The sequence below is a fragment of the Orcinus orca genome, chromosome 8 (genome assembly GCF_937001465.1).
Source record: "Orcinus orca chromosome 8, mOrcOrc1.1, whole genome shotgun sequence".
In the NCBI taxonomy this organism is placed as follows: Eukaryota; Metazoa; Chordata; class Mammalia; order Artiodactyla; family Delphinidae; genus Orcinus; species Orcinus orca.
Window position 1 is genome coordinate 52,831,959 of NC_064566.1, and position 17,857 is coordinate 52,849,815.

The 17,857-nt window shown below is 55.7% G+C and overlaps 1 protein-coding gene across 9 annotated transcripts in view; it reads right to left on the reverse strand.

Annotated features, from left to right (window-relative positions):
• Nucleotides 1-338: 338 nt before the first annotated feature.
• The window catches only part of GDPD5 (glycerophosphodiester phosphodiesterase domain containing 5), a 92,389-nt gene continuing 74,870 nt past the window's right edge, over nt 339-17,857 (reverse strand). For 5 of the 9 annotated variants that reach the window (XM_049712924.1, XM_033405748.2, XM_033405746.2 and 2 more), the window contains 12 exons: nt 15,553-15,651; nt 15,152-15,245; nt 14,632-14,777; nt 10,694-10,776; nt 9,436-9,586; nt 8,664-8,882; nt 7,857-8,014; nt 7,467-7,614; nt 6,151-6,233; nt 5,555-5,569; nt 3,233-3,345; nt 339-487 (listed from right to left, as the gene is read on the reverse strand). In XM_049712924.1, coding sequence (XP_049568881.1) covers nt 339-487; nt 3,233-3,345; nt 5,555-5,569; nt 6,151-6,233; nt 7,467-7,614; nt 7,857-8,014; nt 8,664-8,882; nt 9,436-9,586; nt 10,694-10,776; nt 14,632-14,777; nt 15,152-15,245; nt 15,553-15,651 — 1,458 coding nt within the window. Of the gene's footprint in view, nt 488-2,811; nt 2,904-3,232; nt 3,346-5,554; nt 5,570-6,150; nt 6,234-7,466; nt 7,615-7,856; nt 8,015-8,663; nt 8,883-9,435; nt 9,587-10,693; nt 10,777-11,123; nt 11,207-14,631; nt 14,778-15,151; nt 15,246-15,552; nt 15,652-17,857 lie in introns of all 9 variants that reach the window. The other 4 variants (XM_049712926.1, XM_049712925.1, XM_004279804.4 and 1 more) reach the window with 4 other exon arrangements.

Below are 17,857 nucleotides of genomic sequence, written 5' to 3' on the forward strand. Positions count from 1 at the left end.
CAGAGAAGGTGGTTTCCTCACAGCACAGACAGGAGGACAGACACACGTGGGCACACGCAGGCTCTACGTCCTCCACTGCCGCAGGGGGCACGGCATGGCCCAGTGACCCTTCAAAGCTTCCCGGTCAGGATGCAAGGGAGGGCCTCAGAGAGTGGACCAGGTCCCGAGCCCCAAACTTCCCAGAAAAAGGAGCCCCAGGCCCGCAGGGTCATCTGAGAAGCTGACAGGCTGGAGCCAACAAGGAGACTGTGGAGCCAGCTCCCAGAGCGTGCTTCTTCCAGCTCTGTGGGCTTCCCCTGTCTCCACATGAGGTACAGGCTGGACAGACGGGTCTTCAGCTAACGCCCACTCCGGTCTGTGAGGGTCGTGGCGCGGCTGCCGCTCCCTTGGGGGCCCATAGGGGAGGTGGTGCTGTTGGCGTATGTGTCATAACTGTTGTCTGAACATACAGAGAGCTCATCGGAGACCTCCATGCCATCGCTGATCTCTGTTGGGCCAGAAGGAGGCAGAATGTGAGTGCAGGGAGGAGAGGAGTGGATAGATGGCTGGCAGATGCGGTGGGAAAGGGTGGCCTGGAGCCACTCCTGGTCAGCCACTAGGAGGAATGAAACCTCGGGTTTCAGGTATGCTATTGAGCTTGGCATTCAAGGCCCTTCTCAGTCTCTGCAAACACTCTGGTTGCACTTCAGTCTCCTCTCCCTGGAACTCCACCTTCCAGCCACAGAAAACTATCTGCACCCTCTTAAGCTTGGCACGCATGTGTTTACTCTCCTCAGGGCTTTGCACATGTTGGCCTGTCTCCTGGGCATGACCTCCCGATAACACTTCCTTTTCTTAAAATCTGGCTAAATTCTTCTCATTTCTGTTTTTGCCCCCAGGCTGGGATTGGGGCCTCCTCATGACCACCCTGTTCCCCCCTGCCCCACCTGTATTGTCACCATCTATGGCCCCCATCGGCTGGAGTACTTCAAGGACAGGGATGAGGTCTGGGCATCAGTGTCCCCAGTGGCTGGTACAGTCCTGGACACACAGCAGAGGCTTAGAAAAGGTCTGCTGAGGGGAGCTAAGCACACCCCAAGGGGACTCAGAGCACCTTGGTGGGGCTGAAGGTTCCTGGAGAAGACCTCTCAACCAGGAGTGGGCAGCGGGTGAGGCCTGCGGCGACTCTTCAGGGCCAGTGATGAGAAGGTGCTAGGTAAATGAATGGCCTTTGGTACTACAGAGAGGCGGGGGTCGGGGAGGTGCAGAACCTGACAGGCCGAAGTGCTGGCCTCCTGCCTGCCATTCATGCTACCCGCCCCTCCTGACTTCCCTCGGCCAGGCACAGTACAGGAGCCTGGGGACTCCTCCTTCCAGGAGCTCCCCAGTGTTGCCAGAGAGCTGTGGGAGGCCAGGGGAAGCCCTCCAACCCCGCTTTGGTGCTCAGGGAAGGCTCCCAGGAGAAGGAGGGTTTTTGAGCGAGGGTAGGAGGAATTAAGTACCCCAAAGGCAAGAATCTGTATCCTCAGCACCTAACACAGGGCCTGGCATGCGTCTGTTGAAGGAAGGGATAAATAAAAGAGTGAATAAATGAGTGGATGTTCACACAGTCGCTGGAGCCAGCCCCACTAAACCCACAAGCACCCCCCACTGGGCTCTGGTTCACTCGGGCAGCATTTACCAAGCACCCGTCTGGGCCAGGCGTGGCACTAACCCTCACAGGTACTCTGTGAGGGGGAGCTAGCCCATTTTACAGAGGAGGAGTCTGATGGTGAGGGAAGTTAGGTAATATGCTCTTGTTCACACAGCTCGGGGGATAAGCTGGGATTTGAATCTAGGTCCATCTGGCTTCCAAATATCTCTCAAATCTCTCCTCTCCTGTTTCCATTCCCACAATTCCCATCTGAATTATTGGTTTCCTTGCCTCCAGCTTCCCCTTCTAACCCACCCTCCACACTCGTTAGAGACTGAATTGTGGGGAATTCCCTAGCAGTTCAGTGTTTAGGACTCTGCACTTCCACTGCAGGGGGGCACGGGTTCGATCCCCGGTCAGGGAACTAAGATCCCACAAGCCCTGTGGCGCCAACAAAAAAAGAAAAAAGAGAGATTGAATTGTGTTCCCTCCAAATTCGTATAGTGAAGTCCTAAACCCCAGCACTTCAGAATGTGACCCTCTTTGGAAATAAGGTCATTGCAGATGTAATTAGTTAATATGAGGTCATTAGAGTGGGCCCTAATCCAGAATGACTGGTGTCCTTGTAAAGAGGGGAACTTCGGACACAGAGATGCATCTACAAGGCAACGGGAGAGGCCAGGACCAGATCTTTCCCTCACAGCCCTGCTGACACCTCGATGATGGACTCTTAGCTTTCAGAACTGTGAGACGATACATCTGTTTTTAAGCCACCCAGTTTGTGGTACTTTGTTACAGCCCCACTGTACCAAAGACAAATCTGTCTGTTACCCTCCTCTTCTTTCAGAACAAAGCCCAAGCTCCTGACCACACACTTGAGGCCGAAGTGCCTCCCCAGCGCCATCTTGGGGTGAGTCAGCCAGAGGCCCTGCCTTCGAGCCATGGCAAGGAGTGCTCCCTCACTACCTCTGAACACATGCTGTTCCTGCCTCGAATGCCCTTCCTTCCCTCTGCTCGCCCAGCCCTCACCTCAAACCCATCACCCTCCTACCCTTCCTTCCCATTTCAACTACATCACCTCCTCACAGAGTGGGCCCCAAAACCTTCCTCACTGCCCCAGGGAACTCTGAACCCCTCTCTCCTCCTTGTACCCCACTCTGGCTCAGCACCCCTATCTATTAGAGCTCAGTGACACCTACCTTTCCATGTATTTGTTTATACAGCTGCCTCCTCCATCAATCTGGGAATGTCAACAGGCAGCAAGCAGGGGTGGAATCAACGTTTGTGGGGTCTGTGTATGAACCAGCATGGCAGGATGGGCCTCCAGCCCTCCCCCACCCCTGCATGTCACCCTTGCCCACTACCCCTGGGGCTGACACTGAGCCACAGGACCTGGAGTTGATGGCTGCATGTGGACGGGTATGCATTTCCGTGTGTGTATGTGTATGTGTGCCCCTGTACCAGTGTGAGCATGAAGCTAGGTGGGTATACTTATGTCTGTGCCGTGTCCCTACCTGTATGTGCTGTGTGTGAAATGTGTGCACACACACCCGTCTGCACATGTGGGGTGCAGAGGACAGAGCCCAGAGCCTGACTCAACCTGTCTGCGGAGCTGCACACCTGAAAAGATGAGCTTCTCCTTCATGATGCTGACGTCCCGGCTGGTCCGGTGCACCGCGGCACTCAGCATGATCTGCTCGGGGTTGTAGCTCCGTATGCCACCCAGGCGCCACCTGCAGAGATGGCCCCGTGGGCATCAGGTCCTTCCCCACCTTTCCTTGGAGAAGGGATCCTTCCCACTTCCACAGACTCTCTGGATTTGGCCTGAGAGACCAGCAGGACTCTTGTCCGACTGTACAGACGGGGAAACTGAGGCCCAGAGTAGGGCAGAGCTGGGGCCTGAATCAGTCTGCTGACTGTCAGCCAGGGCCCTCCAGCCCTCTTACCTCCAGACCCCTAGATCCGTTCCCCTTGCCCAGGAGGATGGTTAGGGGTTGGTTAGGTATGTGTCAGGTGCCCCCAGTTATACACCTGGACAAATTTGGGGGTGGGGGCTTAGCAGGCATGACTGATGACCCACCCTGGAGTGCAAACCAATCTTGGGGAGTCCCAGCTGATGTCGCCTACAGCTCCATCATCAGGACCAGGCTGAGTGAAGCCAGTGAGGAACCCCAGAGAGGAAGTGAAGGAAAGCAGGGAGGGGAGGGGAGACAGCGGGGAGCTTGTCTTCATGGCATCACAAGGCAAGGGTGCTGGAGTGACTTGGGGAGGGGCCTGCTGCTGCTCTGTTCCAACAGCCCTGGAAGAGTGGGGTGCATATTCCCTAGTGGAGAGGGACAGGCCAGAGCATTACCCCTTTAATGGCTGGGGCAAGGTGGGAGCAAAACTGAATGGGCTGAGAGGTGGGGCTGCATAGGGCGTGCAGGGACCAGGCAGAGCCGGGAGGACTTGGGTTCCTTCGTCCGGCTCAGGGCACAGTTCTTGCTGTTACAGTTCCTCTGAACTAGCCCCAAATCCCTGGCCTCTGAACTTAGATTCTTCCTGCAACCTAGACAGAAGGACTCACCGGACCCCCAACCCCACTCAGGGAAGTGGGGATCAGCTTGGAAACAAAAACCCAACCCCCCAGGGCCCGACGCCCTGCTGGAGTGGGTGGAGGGAGCCCAGACTCCACGGGAAATCAGTTGTTTCCAGATGGGATCAGCACAGCAGAAATGGACAGACAGATGGACAGGCAGACAGGTGGATGAACAGAGCAGACAGACAAGGGGAAAGCAGGAGGCAAAGGGGAAGGCAACCTCTGGCTGGGCTGGCCGCCCTACGCATCCCTGAGAACAGCAATAGGGTCTCTTATTTATCGCTGCGTGCCTGGCACCAAGCCCAATGCCTGCTGTGTGGTGGGTGCTCTAAGTATCATTGAGTGAATGAATGGAAGAATGAGGACCACAGGGAAATGAACTTCTCCCCCAGGGTCCTCTCCTCCATCAGGCCTTGCCTGACCCCCCAGGAAGACGATGATGCCGCCCTGGCTGTATCTTGAGTGGCCCAGTGTGTCGGTGGAGCACCCTGGGGAAGAAGGCCCAGCACAGCACCAGCCAGCACATGTGGACATCTGCCGACTGAGAGGATGGTGGAGGGACCAGGCAAATGGCCCTTTGCTGGGCTCAGTCCCACAGTCAGTGAGCACAGAGTTCCTCCTCCTAGAAGCTGGTCAGTGAAGATGACTGACCTAGGAGGGCCCAAGGCACCTGACCAAAGGGAACTTGCACCCCCAAGACCAAGGTCTCATCTTGGAAATTAACGTTAAACGCAGGAGGAAAGTGTCAGGCCCGTGTCTCTGCAGTGAGGTACATCTAGGACAGGAAGCTCAACCACTGGGGGTATTTCCCAGGGGAAAGTACGGGAGGCTGTGCTCATGGGGGGAGAGCAGTGGGGTGGGAGTCAGAGACAGAAAGTGAAAGAAAGAAGAGAGGTGGAGAGAAAGATAAACAGAGTGAGCGAGGGGAAAGGCAAACTGGGAGTGGGAGGGCCACAGGTGGCAGGGAGAAACAGAACTTGGTAGGCTGTGCGCTGGGCACTGGGGAAGGCCTTGCCCAAAGTGCCAGGCTGTGGGGGGTGGCCCAAGCAGAGCCCCTCCCCAGAGGGAGACGCTCTGGTGCTGAGAGAGGCCAGGTCAGCAACCTGCAAGGAAATGCTGGTTCCCTGTCTGCGGGAGGGAGAGAGAGCAGAGGGACACACACAGCAAGGTGGGGAGAGAGAAGGGAGGACTGCAGGGGAGAGGACGAGAGCAAGGATGGGAAGGCGGCTTCAGGCAGGGGAGGTGTATGGGAGGGTGACCTGGGCCTAGGGCTCCTTAGGAGGCAGCCTTTCAGAGGGAGGTGGAGAGGGGGCGGCGAGAAGGAGGGAGAGAGAGGAACAGGAGGAGGACCACACCAGAATTACCTGATCAAGTGATAGCTGTGAGATGCCAGAGTGCAGCAGAGAGTGGGGAGGGGGGAGAGAGAGGAGGGACATGCGCCGGATCAGAGCAGTATGGGACAGAGAGAGAACATCAGTCAAGAGTAAAACCCAGCCTGCTACTTCATGGCTGGGTTGGGGCCCCGCCTGGCCCTAAATCCTCCCCAGGACCCACCCACTCCCACTGTGACCACCACCCCCAGCTGTCGTCCTGGAGGGTAGGTGGGGAGGTCTGAGCCCAGCCCGAGTGCTGTGGAAACCTGTGCCCTGGGTGACAGGCAGGGAGACAAGCCTAGAGAGGAGCCCCCCCTGGAGCTGAAACTCACCAAAGAGTCTACACAGCACATCCTGGTCCAGCTTGGCTCTGGGCTCCCGGCTGGGTGCTCATTCCAGAAGCCACTGGGCTCTGGCTGAGGGGGACGGGCTGGGGGCCACAGGGAGGCCTCCTTCTCCCCTGAACAGGGTGGTCTGGCAAGGATATCTCCCGGCCCAGGGCTCAGGAGGGCATTCACCTGGCTGGGGGCGGGAGCTGGCCCGTCTCAGGCAGGGAGGGCCGCGGAAGGTGGTCAGGGCCTACTCACTTCTGGAGCACGAAGATGCCAACGATCAGGATGAAGGAGATCAGGTCGGCGGTGACCCACATGAGACAGTACTCGTCCGGGGGCTGTGGACAGATGGCCCACAACCAGCTTCCAGTCACGGCTGGTCCAGACCAGGGCTCCAGACCAAGGGCCCATGGGCAGGAGAATCGCACGTCACCATCAGGGAGGGGCAGAGGAGGACCTGGAGGGGGCTTGGGGGCTTGAGATTATATTTTGTAGGAGTGGGCCTGGGGTTTGGGGTGGGGTGTGTGTGTAGGATAAAAGAGATCTGTGCAGTGTTCACTGTAGAGGTGGTGTGTTTTAAACCTAGAGGATTTATGTGCTTAAAGGGGCTTAATGCAAGAACCAAAATATGAAAGACAGATAGATGAATGAGAGGGTGTGACGTGACAAGCAGGTGCGCAGGTGGGTATGTGAAGAGGTATGTGGCATCCATGTGCATGTAAGAGTACATGTCATTGTAGGGTGCGGAGTGTGGGAGCTTCCCCTCCAGGGGGCCATGGAGAGGGGCCCAGCAGGGTGAAGCCTGCAGAGCAGCCAGGCCTCACACCCCCTTGATCTCAGGTAAACTGTGGAGGTGGGCTAGGGCACTTTTTGCTGTTGGTCAGTTCCTGTGGCCTGAATCAGAGTGTGCTCATAGCTACTGCTGCCAGTCAGTTATTTCATCTCAGTCCGAGCTGAGCCCTCAGAGGTTTTAAAAGACAATGGGCGGGGATGGAGCTAACCACCCAAAACCTAGATCTGATTCACTGACACGGCATCATCTTAGCCATAATGAGACCCTCCATCTGCCTTTCATGACCTCAGGGAAGTGGCAGTGGGAGCACAGGAGGGAGGTCAAGGGCTCCCCAAGCCCCCTGGTTGGCAGAGCTGGGACTGGAACACAGGCCTGTCTTCAGGTGCTCAGTCGGTCAACCAACTGAAAGCTGGTTTTATTGGCTGTAATCTCTGAGAAGATTTTAATGTTTTGCCTCGTTGCCCTCTTTTCCCAATGACTTCCCTTCCTTTAAAACAAAACATAATAATCTCCAAACCCCCCCAAAATCCAAGTAGTTGTTTATTTGTCTAGAGCCTTTGGTGTTTTTCCCCATGTGGCTCAGGCCAAGGTTCCTCCTACCCCCAGACCTTGGTGCAGGCCCAGAGGTCAGGAGAATCTTCTTCATGCCTCAAGCCTGTCCCCTCAGGTGCTCCCCCCACCCCTGAGACCTCACTAGAGGGAGCCCGGGTGTGGAGCCTGCCCCCCAGCCCTGGAAGCCATAGGCAGCTCCCTGGACCCCCAACAATCCCCAACTCACCATGATCCAGAGGGGGGAGGGCACCTGGGATAAGGTGTGGGAGTTGTCAGAGGTGACAGACGGGACCCCTGCGCACCACAGCAGGGAGAAGAGCCACGGGGCATTGACTGTGTAGAGGTTCACGCTCAGGTTCCAGGATGCATAGTCCCTGTGGGGCAGGGACAGAGGCTGGTCGGCCCTTTGGCCAGTGTGGGAAGCCTGTAAAGCATGGCCCTTCACAACCTCACGCCGTCCTCAAAACTGTCCCTGGAGGAAGGAAACTCCGCTCTCAGAGGGCCAAGCTCACATACAAACCCAGGTCTGCCTGATGTTCTCAACCTCTCCTCTTTGAACCCTGAGCCTGTGTGTCCAGTCCTCTCTGGGTGAGCCTGGGCAGGATGGGGTGGGCACCTGAGCTCCTGGCGGGACACCTGAGTGTAGCGCAGGTTCAGCCGCTGGATGTGGCCTCTCCGCAGGCTGGCAGCTGCCTCCTTGGAGCCCGATGTCTGCTGGAAGCCAGGAGCCACCTTCTGCACGAAGGGCCTCTGCCTGTTAGGCAGCCACAGGACCTGCAGGCAGGAGAGGAGCAGCCTCTGATTTCCCTTCTATACGATGGGGTTAGGGTGTGTGTCCCTCGTGGAGCACCTGGAGGGGTTAAAAGAGGCGGGACCTGGCACGCAGTGAAAGCTTTCAGGTAGTAACCACCTCCGGGGGATGACTTGGTCCCAGCCATGGCTGGGAATTGCTTTGGCAACACCTCAGGAAGATCCCCCTCCAGACCCTAGTCAGGACAAGACCGATAACGCCCCAAATGTCAGCTACTGTGCATGTGGCCACCAGCGTCTTGTGTGCTCTCATAGTTGGAATCGTATTTTTCTGATCCCCAGGTATCATGTAGGTAACACTTCATGGAAGTACCATGTTCCGAAGAATCTGGCCCTGCTCCTGCCCTTTGTACATTTTATTTTTTTCCTTTGTACGTTTTAAACGCCTTTCTTATTTCCCTCTTGGCCCCATGATGACCCTGTCAGGGAGGCGTGGGGCATGCTACCCTCATTTCACAAATGTGGAACCCTGAGGTCTGGAGAGGGGACACGGTGAGTTTACTGCTTGAGCGGGACTCCAGGCAGGCCTGGTCTCCCTGCGGGTGGGGCAGGACTGGGCGGAGCTCAGCTCCTTGGGGACAGAGCTGGGTGGGGCTGGGCTGCAGGGCCTCACCTGGTGCTGGGGGAAGCCCGAGTGCAGCACGGCCTCCAGCGTGACGTTGAGGAAGCTGCCGCGGTAGGGGTGCTCCCGCGGCGGGTCACGCAGGTTGAGCAGCAACGTGGCATTGCCCTTGGCCAGCTCCAAGAGTTCCATTAGGCTGCAGATGGACTGGTTTTGGGCCTCCCTGTGGTCGGACGGTGACAGGGAACTGGCCGTCCAGAAGGGGTCCGTCTGGCAGAGACAGGGACACACATGTTTGTCTCACCAGTCCTATGGGGCCTCCACATGCCTTCCTGGCTATGGAACTTGGAGACGACTGAACTGCCAGTGTCGGCTGGTGTGTACAAGTCAGGCACATTGAAGGCTGGGGCCCTTTGGGACCTCTAGGAGAACCCAACCATAACCTCTCTATCCCAGTCTGCTTGCCAAAAGAATGATTTGCTTGGAACATATCCCAGACCCCAGTCCGTTTTTCTCTCAGTAGCACTTCAGACCGGAGAACCAACTTCCTCTAGAGTTTTACAGTGTTAACAATTTTAGCTATTAACTATTATAATCAAAATCAACTTTTTCTGGTAGGGGAAGCAGAACCAGAACAAGTAGTGACAACCATGACAGCTGGGCTGCAGTGGCAGGAGCCCAAGGAGGCCGCCAACCAGCCTGGCTGTGAGTCAAGGAAGCTCGGCATGTGAAGGTCACCTGAGCTGAGGGCTGCCCCTGGCCCTCTCCATGGAGTCCCTGACCATGCTTTCCATGCCTAGGACTGGGACGGGTGCTGCCAGACCTTCAGGAACCACTGGCCAGCGTTGAGCCTCTGCAGCAGGGTCCAGTTGAGCATGGAGGCGGGCCTGTGGGCGAGCTCCGGGAATTCCTCCTCCACGTTGGTGGTGCGGCGCAGGGTGGCGTCGTGCATGAGGAAGGGCACGCCGTCCAGGCTGTGGGAGGGTGGGGCTGCGGAGTCACTGCCCACCCAGGTCCCTCGCCCGCTCCTCCCCACCCACTTACACCAGCCCACCTAGGGACCCAGGCCCGCTCTGCCCCTCTTTGGGCCTCAGGTTCCCCGTCTGCACAGGGAAGTCAGTGGGCAGTAGGTGAATCCCTCGGCTCTCTCTGAGGGTCAGATGGGGGTGGGCACTGCTGAGGAGGGAGGGCTGAGCGTATTCTCTCAGCAGCCCTGGGAGGTAGAGGCTATCTCATTTAATAATAGGGAAACTGAGGCTGGAGACAGAAGTATCAAACTCAAGGCCTACCAGCCAGTAAGTGGTGGAACCTGGCTTAGAACCCAGTCCACGTGATGCCATAATGAGAAGAGTGCAAATGCAGGCCCCTTTGACAAGTTCCACCCTGGTATCATCCCAGTCTACCCCACTCTGCTGGGGCTGCCAGTAGCCACATAAGGTGCCTTAGCGTGAAACAGTAAAAGGCACCTGTGCTACCCCTCCTCAAGGCATTTTTCTACCACCTGCTAGAAAGCTTTGATAAACACACAATTCTATAATGTCTACAATGGGAATGGTATCCTCACACCGTGGTACCCCTGTTCAGTACCCTGCCCCCCTCCGCTTCTCAGACATGATGTTATCAGATCAGTATGGACACTTCTTGCCCTTTTTACAAACGCATACTTACAATCTACATGTAGAAATTGTATACATCACTTTTATGTGGTCTTTAAAAGTATAATTGACATCACCGTGAACGTATCACTCTGCACCTTGCTGATTCCACTCATCAGAGTGTTTGCGCTCCATTTTGCTGAGCCATACAGAGCTAGTCTTTCCATTAAGTGGATCTGTGGCAGGACTCCAGGTCCCTACCTCCACCCTGCTTGAATCAGGTGTCTGTTTTTTTCTCTATTTTATATCCTGGAGTATGGCACAAAATCTATTTGCATAAACATGGTGCCTGCCCTGCAGTGGATAATCCAAGCCTCCGCTCTCCCATCTCTAAGACTCCAGGACCAGACGTGTCTCCAGCAGAAACCCGGGTGTGGTTGCATCGAGGAGGAAAAGAGGTGCTGTCCTCCCAAGCCCCACGCTTACCTGATGGTGACGTCAGCCTGGAGTCCGTACAGCTTCTGCTCTAGGGCCTTCCTGAAGGACATCAGCGTGTGCTCTGGGGCCAGCTGGGGAGGAAGGTGGTGGTGAGGGAGAGCCAAGCTTTAGCTCAAGCACCGCTCCCTGACCCACAGAAACTCTTCCACGTTGGGAGGCTGGGGTAGACCCAGTTCTAATTCCACTCCTCTAAGCAGTAGCTGTGGAGCCCTGGGCATCCACACAGCTTCTCTGAAGCTCAGTTTCCTCATCTGTTAAATCATGCCTACCTCATAGATTTTTTTGGTGGTGGGGAGAGAGAAGCAGGGATGGTTAGTGTTGATGTATATAAATGTCGGGGGTGGAGGGCTTTTTTACAGTCTTCTGCCTCTATGCAGTCTTGGGCTGGGCTGAATGCCAAGTTTCCTCGTGGTTATACCTTGAGTCCAGGTGGAGATCCCCAAGGGAGAGGACAGGGTAGACAGCATGGCAGAGTTTCAGTGGGGTGACTGGTTTCTTCATCTATACAGACATGACAAGACCATCTCCTAGACTGTTATAAGGATTAAAAGCCCCTAGCACGTTGCCTGATATAGAGTAAGTGCTTAACAAATGACAACTGTTACCCTATAGCATATACATCAGAAAATCCTAGTTCTAGGCCTGACTCTGCCATTAACTAGGTTTGTGACCTTTGGTGCATCTCTTTATCCTATGGGCCTCAGTTTCCCCATCTGGTCTTTGGCGGTATATGTACATTGTTCTCTGAGTCTCCTTCCAGTTGGGGGAGTTGGGGTTCCGAGTCTCCCTAGTTGTTTGGTCTGGTGATCCTGTCATACCCTTTCCTGCCACTAGGGGTCAGCACCATACCAAGGATTGGGCTAGGACCATGTGCAGTGCGGGATGCAAGACAGGGAAGACTTCTGGCAGTGAGGGATGGGTGGAAAGGGCTCCATGGCTCATCCCCATTCTCACCAAGACATGCTCATTCCCATCTTCTCTTCCTCCGGCCATGCTGTTCCCCAGGTAACACTCCCCTCGTCTGGGAAGCGGCCTGGCATGGCAACGGCTTTGAAGCTGAGAAGGAGCAATTCCCCTTCCCAGTCACCAACCTGGGCCCATCACACCTCACCCTCTGGACCTCGGTTTCTTTAGCTATAAAATGGACTAATATTACCAAGCTCATAGCTGAGGTAACAGACGTCAGCAGTCTCTGAAATGTGAGTTCCTTTCTTCCCCTTTCTGCAGGGCAGAGCAGCCTTGGGGGATATGCTGCCTTGTCTCCCGGTCAAGTGGGCTGGGTGAGACCCCACAGAGGCGTCCAGGTGTGGACTCAGTGGGGTTCCTGCTCAGTCACCTCTAAATGCCCTGTGGCCAGGCATCCCACAAGTGACCACCAGAGAGGTACCAACACCCTCCTCCCACGTGGCAGAAGGTAGACTGGGGGTAGACACAAAGAGCGTAGCAGGGGCCATGAAGACCCTTGGGGGAAGGAGGAAGTGTTTGGGAGGGGCAAAATCTCTTTTCTGGAGGCTTTTTAAACTCAGATCTCCCTGTGTTAGGTGCTGGCCTCCTTAAGAAAGAGGGTTGCTACTGCCTCAGGCCTAAAGGCAGATAGGGCTGTATTGTTAGAAGTGCGCATGTGTGGGCGTGGTCGTCACAGACTCATGGTGGTAGACCACTGTGGTTAAGAGGCCCAACTTTGGAGTCAGTCTGACCAAATATTAAAGTATGCACACAGGCCACCCACATAGGAAGGACACCCCCGTCCAGGGCACACAGATACCATCTCCAAGACAGGGATGAGCACCTGGGCTTACCACACACAGATGTGTGGACCCAGAGTCAAAACCTCCCACAGGCAGACATACAGGTGTAGACACTGGTACTCATGCATTCACAGTGACACAGGGAGGACTTGTGTCCGACACCCACACCAGCCCCTCAAGGGCCACACAGGATGCAATCAGCCAGATGCACAATGGGAGAAATTCTACAGGACAAATGACTCAGTTTCTTCAACAAATAAACAGCATATGGGGGAAAAAAAGGGAGGGAGATTATTATAGACTAAAAGATACTTAGAAGACATCCCAGCCAGCTGTACCACACGGACTCTGTTTGGATTCTGATTTTTCACAACTCAATTATAAAGAGATATTTTTGAGACAAAGTAAAGCTGAACACTGATTCAGTATTAGATAGTATTAAGGAATGATTATTAATTTGGTTAGGTGTAATAGTGGCAGTGTGGCGTAGTTCTGTTTTTAAGGTCTTTATGCATTAGAGATACATCCTGAAGTAAGCATGGATAAAATGATACAATACCTGGGATTTGCTTTCAAAAAAGACAAAGCAGGGCAATAGATGAAACAAGAATGGCAAAATGTTGATAAATGGTGAAGGTGGTGTTGGATTCATTATACTATTCATTCCCCTTCTGTGAATGTTTGAAATCTTTCTGCTAAAACAACAATCCACATGGGGCCACCCCACTCTTTCCCTTTGCCCCCGCTTCCTGCCTCAGCACACCCCACCCTCTTGTCCTGTGGCCTCCAGAGCAGGTGGGGTGGTTAATACGGGTCATGGAAAGAAAAGCAGCTATAATATGGGGCCCTGTCTCCTGGAAGGCTGTCCTCCTAATTTATCCTTACAAAAGCCAGCAGCAGGGAGGCCTGGAGGGGACCAGCAACCCGCCAGACAGACGGGCAGCATGTGGCAAAACTGGACCCCAAATCCAGATCCTCTGACTCCAAAAACCATGGCCTTTCTAGCTGGTTGCCTCCAGGAGGTGCCAGGAGCAGCATGGGGTGTGATGGGAGGGCACCAGGGTCCAGCTCAGGGGCGCAGGTCTCTGAGCCTTATCTAGGAAATGGGCACAATAATGGTGATTTGCAGCCCTGTCCGACGTGACGCCTCCTTTAAATGCTTACTTCGTGAGGCCCCCTAGACTACCCTGAAATTCAACGATACCATGGAACTCCCAACTACTGCCACAACCAAGAAAAAGCTCTCATAGAGCCCTCAAGTGCCCCCTGGTGGTGGTGAATGGTACTGCATCTGTTGAGAACCAAAGTTCAAGGCTTTCGTAGGTCAGGAAACCCAGTATAGAGAAGCAGGAGGGCTTGCCCGAGGTAACAGGAAAGCATACCTCTTACTTTCTGTGAGCCACACTCATATCTGGGCACATCACACATGCTAACTCTTGCTTCCTGTGGCCATACGGTGCAGACATTCCCATCATCCCAGGGGACAAGATGAGCAAACTAGGCACAGAGGAGATAGAATAGGCCCTGCCTCCCACAGCTGCCACGGGGCCTAGAAGCCTGGCTCTGGTGCATACTCCCTCGAGGGGAGGGCCTACTGTGGGGTCACAGGGGTGGCAGAGAAGGAGCAGGTGCTGACTGACTCCTTCCACTCTCCGTCCCACCCGGTGCAAATGTTTTCCTTTAGCAGTGGGCTTGCAGCTGCACCCAGCTCTCTTGCCTGCACAGCCTGGAGGGTTTTTCTGCTGCTTTGTCCCAGCCCCTGGGCCCTGCTCCCCTCCCCACACCCAGCATCTCTCTCTCTCCTGGGCCTTCCTAACCTACAACCTGGCAGTATCTGGGCCTGGCCTAAAACCCTCCTGCATCTCTCCAGGGCCCTCAGGATGAAAGTGAAATCTTTCAAACCAGATGCCTTCGGGCTCTTCAGGACTTGATGCCATTGAAACTCTCCAGCCTTTTCACCAACCCTTTCCATTAAACCCCTCCCACGCCCACCCCCCAACACCACCACCACCAAAAAGGGCTAAAACTTGTGGCTATTATTACGTGTATTATATACATTTCCCTGCAAGCTCCTCCCTACAAGGAGATAGGTTTTAGGTTTTTTGCCTGTCTCCCCTCTGCAATGGCAGCTCCACCCACCCCTCACCCCAGTCTTTAGGGCCCACAAGTGGCACTCACCATGGGGGCCCCGCGGTGGCCGATGAGGGCAGGTTTGGGGCCCAGGTCCTTTTTCTCCATGATGCAGGGAGAGGAGATGGTGAGAGGGGCCAGGTAGAGGGCAAACACCACGGTGAAGAAGGTACCGAGAATGGCCATCTGGGAGGCTGCAGACATGGGCCCAACCATGAGCCCCGGGCAGCCTGGCAGGATGTGCTGGATCCCTCCTCCCTCTACTTGTCAGGACCCAGATGCTTTGAGGGGACCCTGCACCAAGAGGACCCCCCATTCTTGCTAGGAAGGTGAACCTGGCCTCTAAGTCACACACACATGTAGAGACACAGAGGAAGAAACACGCAAGGCCGAGGCTGCAACCTCTGTGGAACCTGCAGGCCGGGACTGTGAACCGGGACTCCCCACACTGAGAGCAAGGGCCGCGCCATATCCCCAGGCTACCTAGGTAACGTCCAGGCGGGGGCAGGACAAGCTGGCCTTGGTACGTGGAGCACACGGAGGGTAGGTCCTGCCCAGTCATACTTACAGGATCGCTCTGCGCGGGCAAACTGTCCTGCCACGATCCAGGAGAGCGCAGTGATGGCGACCAGGGCCCCCATGTGCAGGAATGGCGCTGTGCCCTTGTGTGCAGGAAGGGACAAGAGAGACTGCTGGCTCCCAGCTGTGCCCAGACCCTCTGGTTACCAACGTCCTTACGGCCTGTCTCTATCCACGGGGCAGGAAAGTGTCTCCATTTTTCAGTGGAGGAAACTGGGAGTCCAGGTACCCCAGATTGTAGCACCCTCCCCGCCTCTGAGTTGCTATGTGGTGTGGACCCCTCCCTACTTCCTCTGGACCTTGATCTAGAGAAACGGGAGTAACCATAAAGGCACTGTCTTGTTTTGAGGGTCCTGGGGAAGCAGCCACGCCGTCCCCACCCCCACTCACCTGCAGGGAGATAAGCAGCACCTCCCACTCGTCCTCCCACAGCTGGGCCACAGCTGACATGGCCACCACCGTAGCCACCAGGATGGCCACCAGCCCCATCTGGAAGGGGAAGAGCCACCAGAGGGTCAGGGCAGTGTCAGAGCCCCATCGGCCCAAGGGTCCCCAGTGTGTCTGAGAGGGAGAGCAAAGGTAGAGAGACGGAGCGAGAGGCTGAGAGGCGGAAAGGGGAGAGTAGAGAGTACAAGAGACGGACAAAGCAGGGCAGAGGCAGGCACTGGAAGAAAGCCAGAGGCAGCCGTGCAGAGGACAGTGAGAGGAGCAGAGGCAGGAGAGGGCAGGCGGACTCAGTGAAGAAGGGACCGCGGGAGAAATAGAAGGGAGGGTGGAGAGAAGACAGGTGGGCTGGAGCTGGGCTAAGGTGGGGCATGGCCCCAGGGCTCAGGGTGTGAGGAGGGAATACACTCGGCAAATGGGGGGCCTCCCTGAGCCCAGCAGGTCCCGTCCCAGGCCTTGCCCAGCCACCTTTCATCCAGCGTGACAGGTGAGGAGACCAAGGCTCCCCAGGAGATGGGGCACAGGGGGACCTGCCCAGGTTGCAGGGCAGCAGGCTGAGGAGCCAGGCCCCCCGCAGGAGGCTGACACCCAGCCTGGCCTTCAGGCTACAGCGAGCAGAGGTGAGGCAGGGGTCTGCCCCACACGCCCCATTGCCAAGGCCTGCTCTCAGCCTCAGCCTCCTAGCTTCCAGCCTCTAATGTGTTATGGGAGCTGCCCTCCCAGAGGAAGTGAGGAGTACAGCTCTGATGGAACACCAGATGGAACCTTCATGGGACGGAAAGCTCTGGGGACAGATGGGATCTGAAGTGTGTCATGTAACATAAGACGCTCCCCCAAACTAAGTAATGCCTGGTTTCTGGTTACCCCCCAGGGTCCCTGCCTTGGGCCCTGGATCTCACTCTGCCCAAGCTCTCCACACCGCCAGGCCTGCCTCGTAAAACTCAGCTCACACCTCTACCCCGAAGCCTTCCGCAGCCCCTCTCCATAGGCGCCTGCCAAGACCGCCACATCCGGCCCTCCTGACTTCCTACTGCCTGCTCCCAGCTGCTCTCTTTGCCAGCAGGGCTCTCTTCGCCTTTTTCTTCTGACAGTGTCTCTCCTGGAGGCGGCAGCATTGTGAGAGCCCTCTAACGACCAAACAAGCTCTAAATTGAGTTTCTAGCTCGTCAGGCCAGAGCCAGAGGCTGATCCATCTTCGTTCCCTGCCAGGCAGGGAAGATTCATCCCCGTCTGGGATTAGGTTTGCCTTTGGAGGTTTGTCGTTCCAGCCCATCAGCCTGGAAACAAATGTTCCAATAAGAAGCAGTAATAAGGCTGAGACGGATAGGAGCTCTTACGGACTGTGACGTGCCGGTCCAGAGGACACGGGAATGAGAGACACGAAGGTGCATAGAGGGCCCAAGTGTGCCTGGCTCTGCGGGAGGCACTCCGCCTGCTCACGTTTATCCTCGTAAAATCCCAGCTGAGATGTTACCATCTTCATTTTACACATAGGAAAATGGGGCTCAGAGAGCCTAAGGGTTTGCTTGGTCACGTAGCTTTGAAGGGGGGCAGATTCAGAAGCAAACCCCATTCTGCCCATCTCGGAGGTCGTGCTCTTTCTGGGATGTCACACTGCAGTGGAGGGAGCCCACGAGTGTCCTAACCATCCCTGAGCATCCTCGCAACCCCCCCACCCCAACACACAGGCTCCCTGCCCCCTGCTGCCCTCCAGGCCATAGCAAGCATCTCTGAAGGGTCACCTCTGAGCATTTTATTACAGTATTTAACTGCTAGTGGAAATACTTGTAATAAAACTGATTTCCAAGGATCCTAATGCAATGAAAAATTTTATCCTCTCTGAATCCTGCAGTGGCTGTAGTGGCAACCTCATGCTCCACAGCATTACTGCAGTGGTCAAGTTCTGTGGGATTTCCCCACACACGCCGTGTCCTTAAGCCACGATAACAGCGTTGGCTCCCAACAGCTCTACCACCCTTCCTCAAGTCTGACTGGAAAGGATACATCCCACCCAGAAGGCCCAGGGGAAGCCTCTGAGAAAGCGGTCTCGGGTTTTCTGTGCTGGAGGCACCGTGGTTTGTGACGACACCAGGAGGGGTGGAGGATACAGGAGCTACATCCGTTCATTCAGTGAGCCTTGCCCGGGTGCTGGGACCCGGAGGAGTTGGAAACCAGCTCTGCCAACAGGTTGGCGGGGGTAGCTGGAATCTGGGTTCTGTGGTCTAAGTGGCAGATTGGCCCAGGGTTCAGG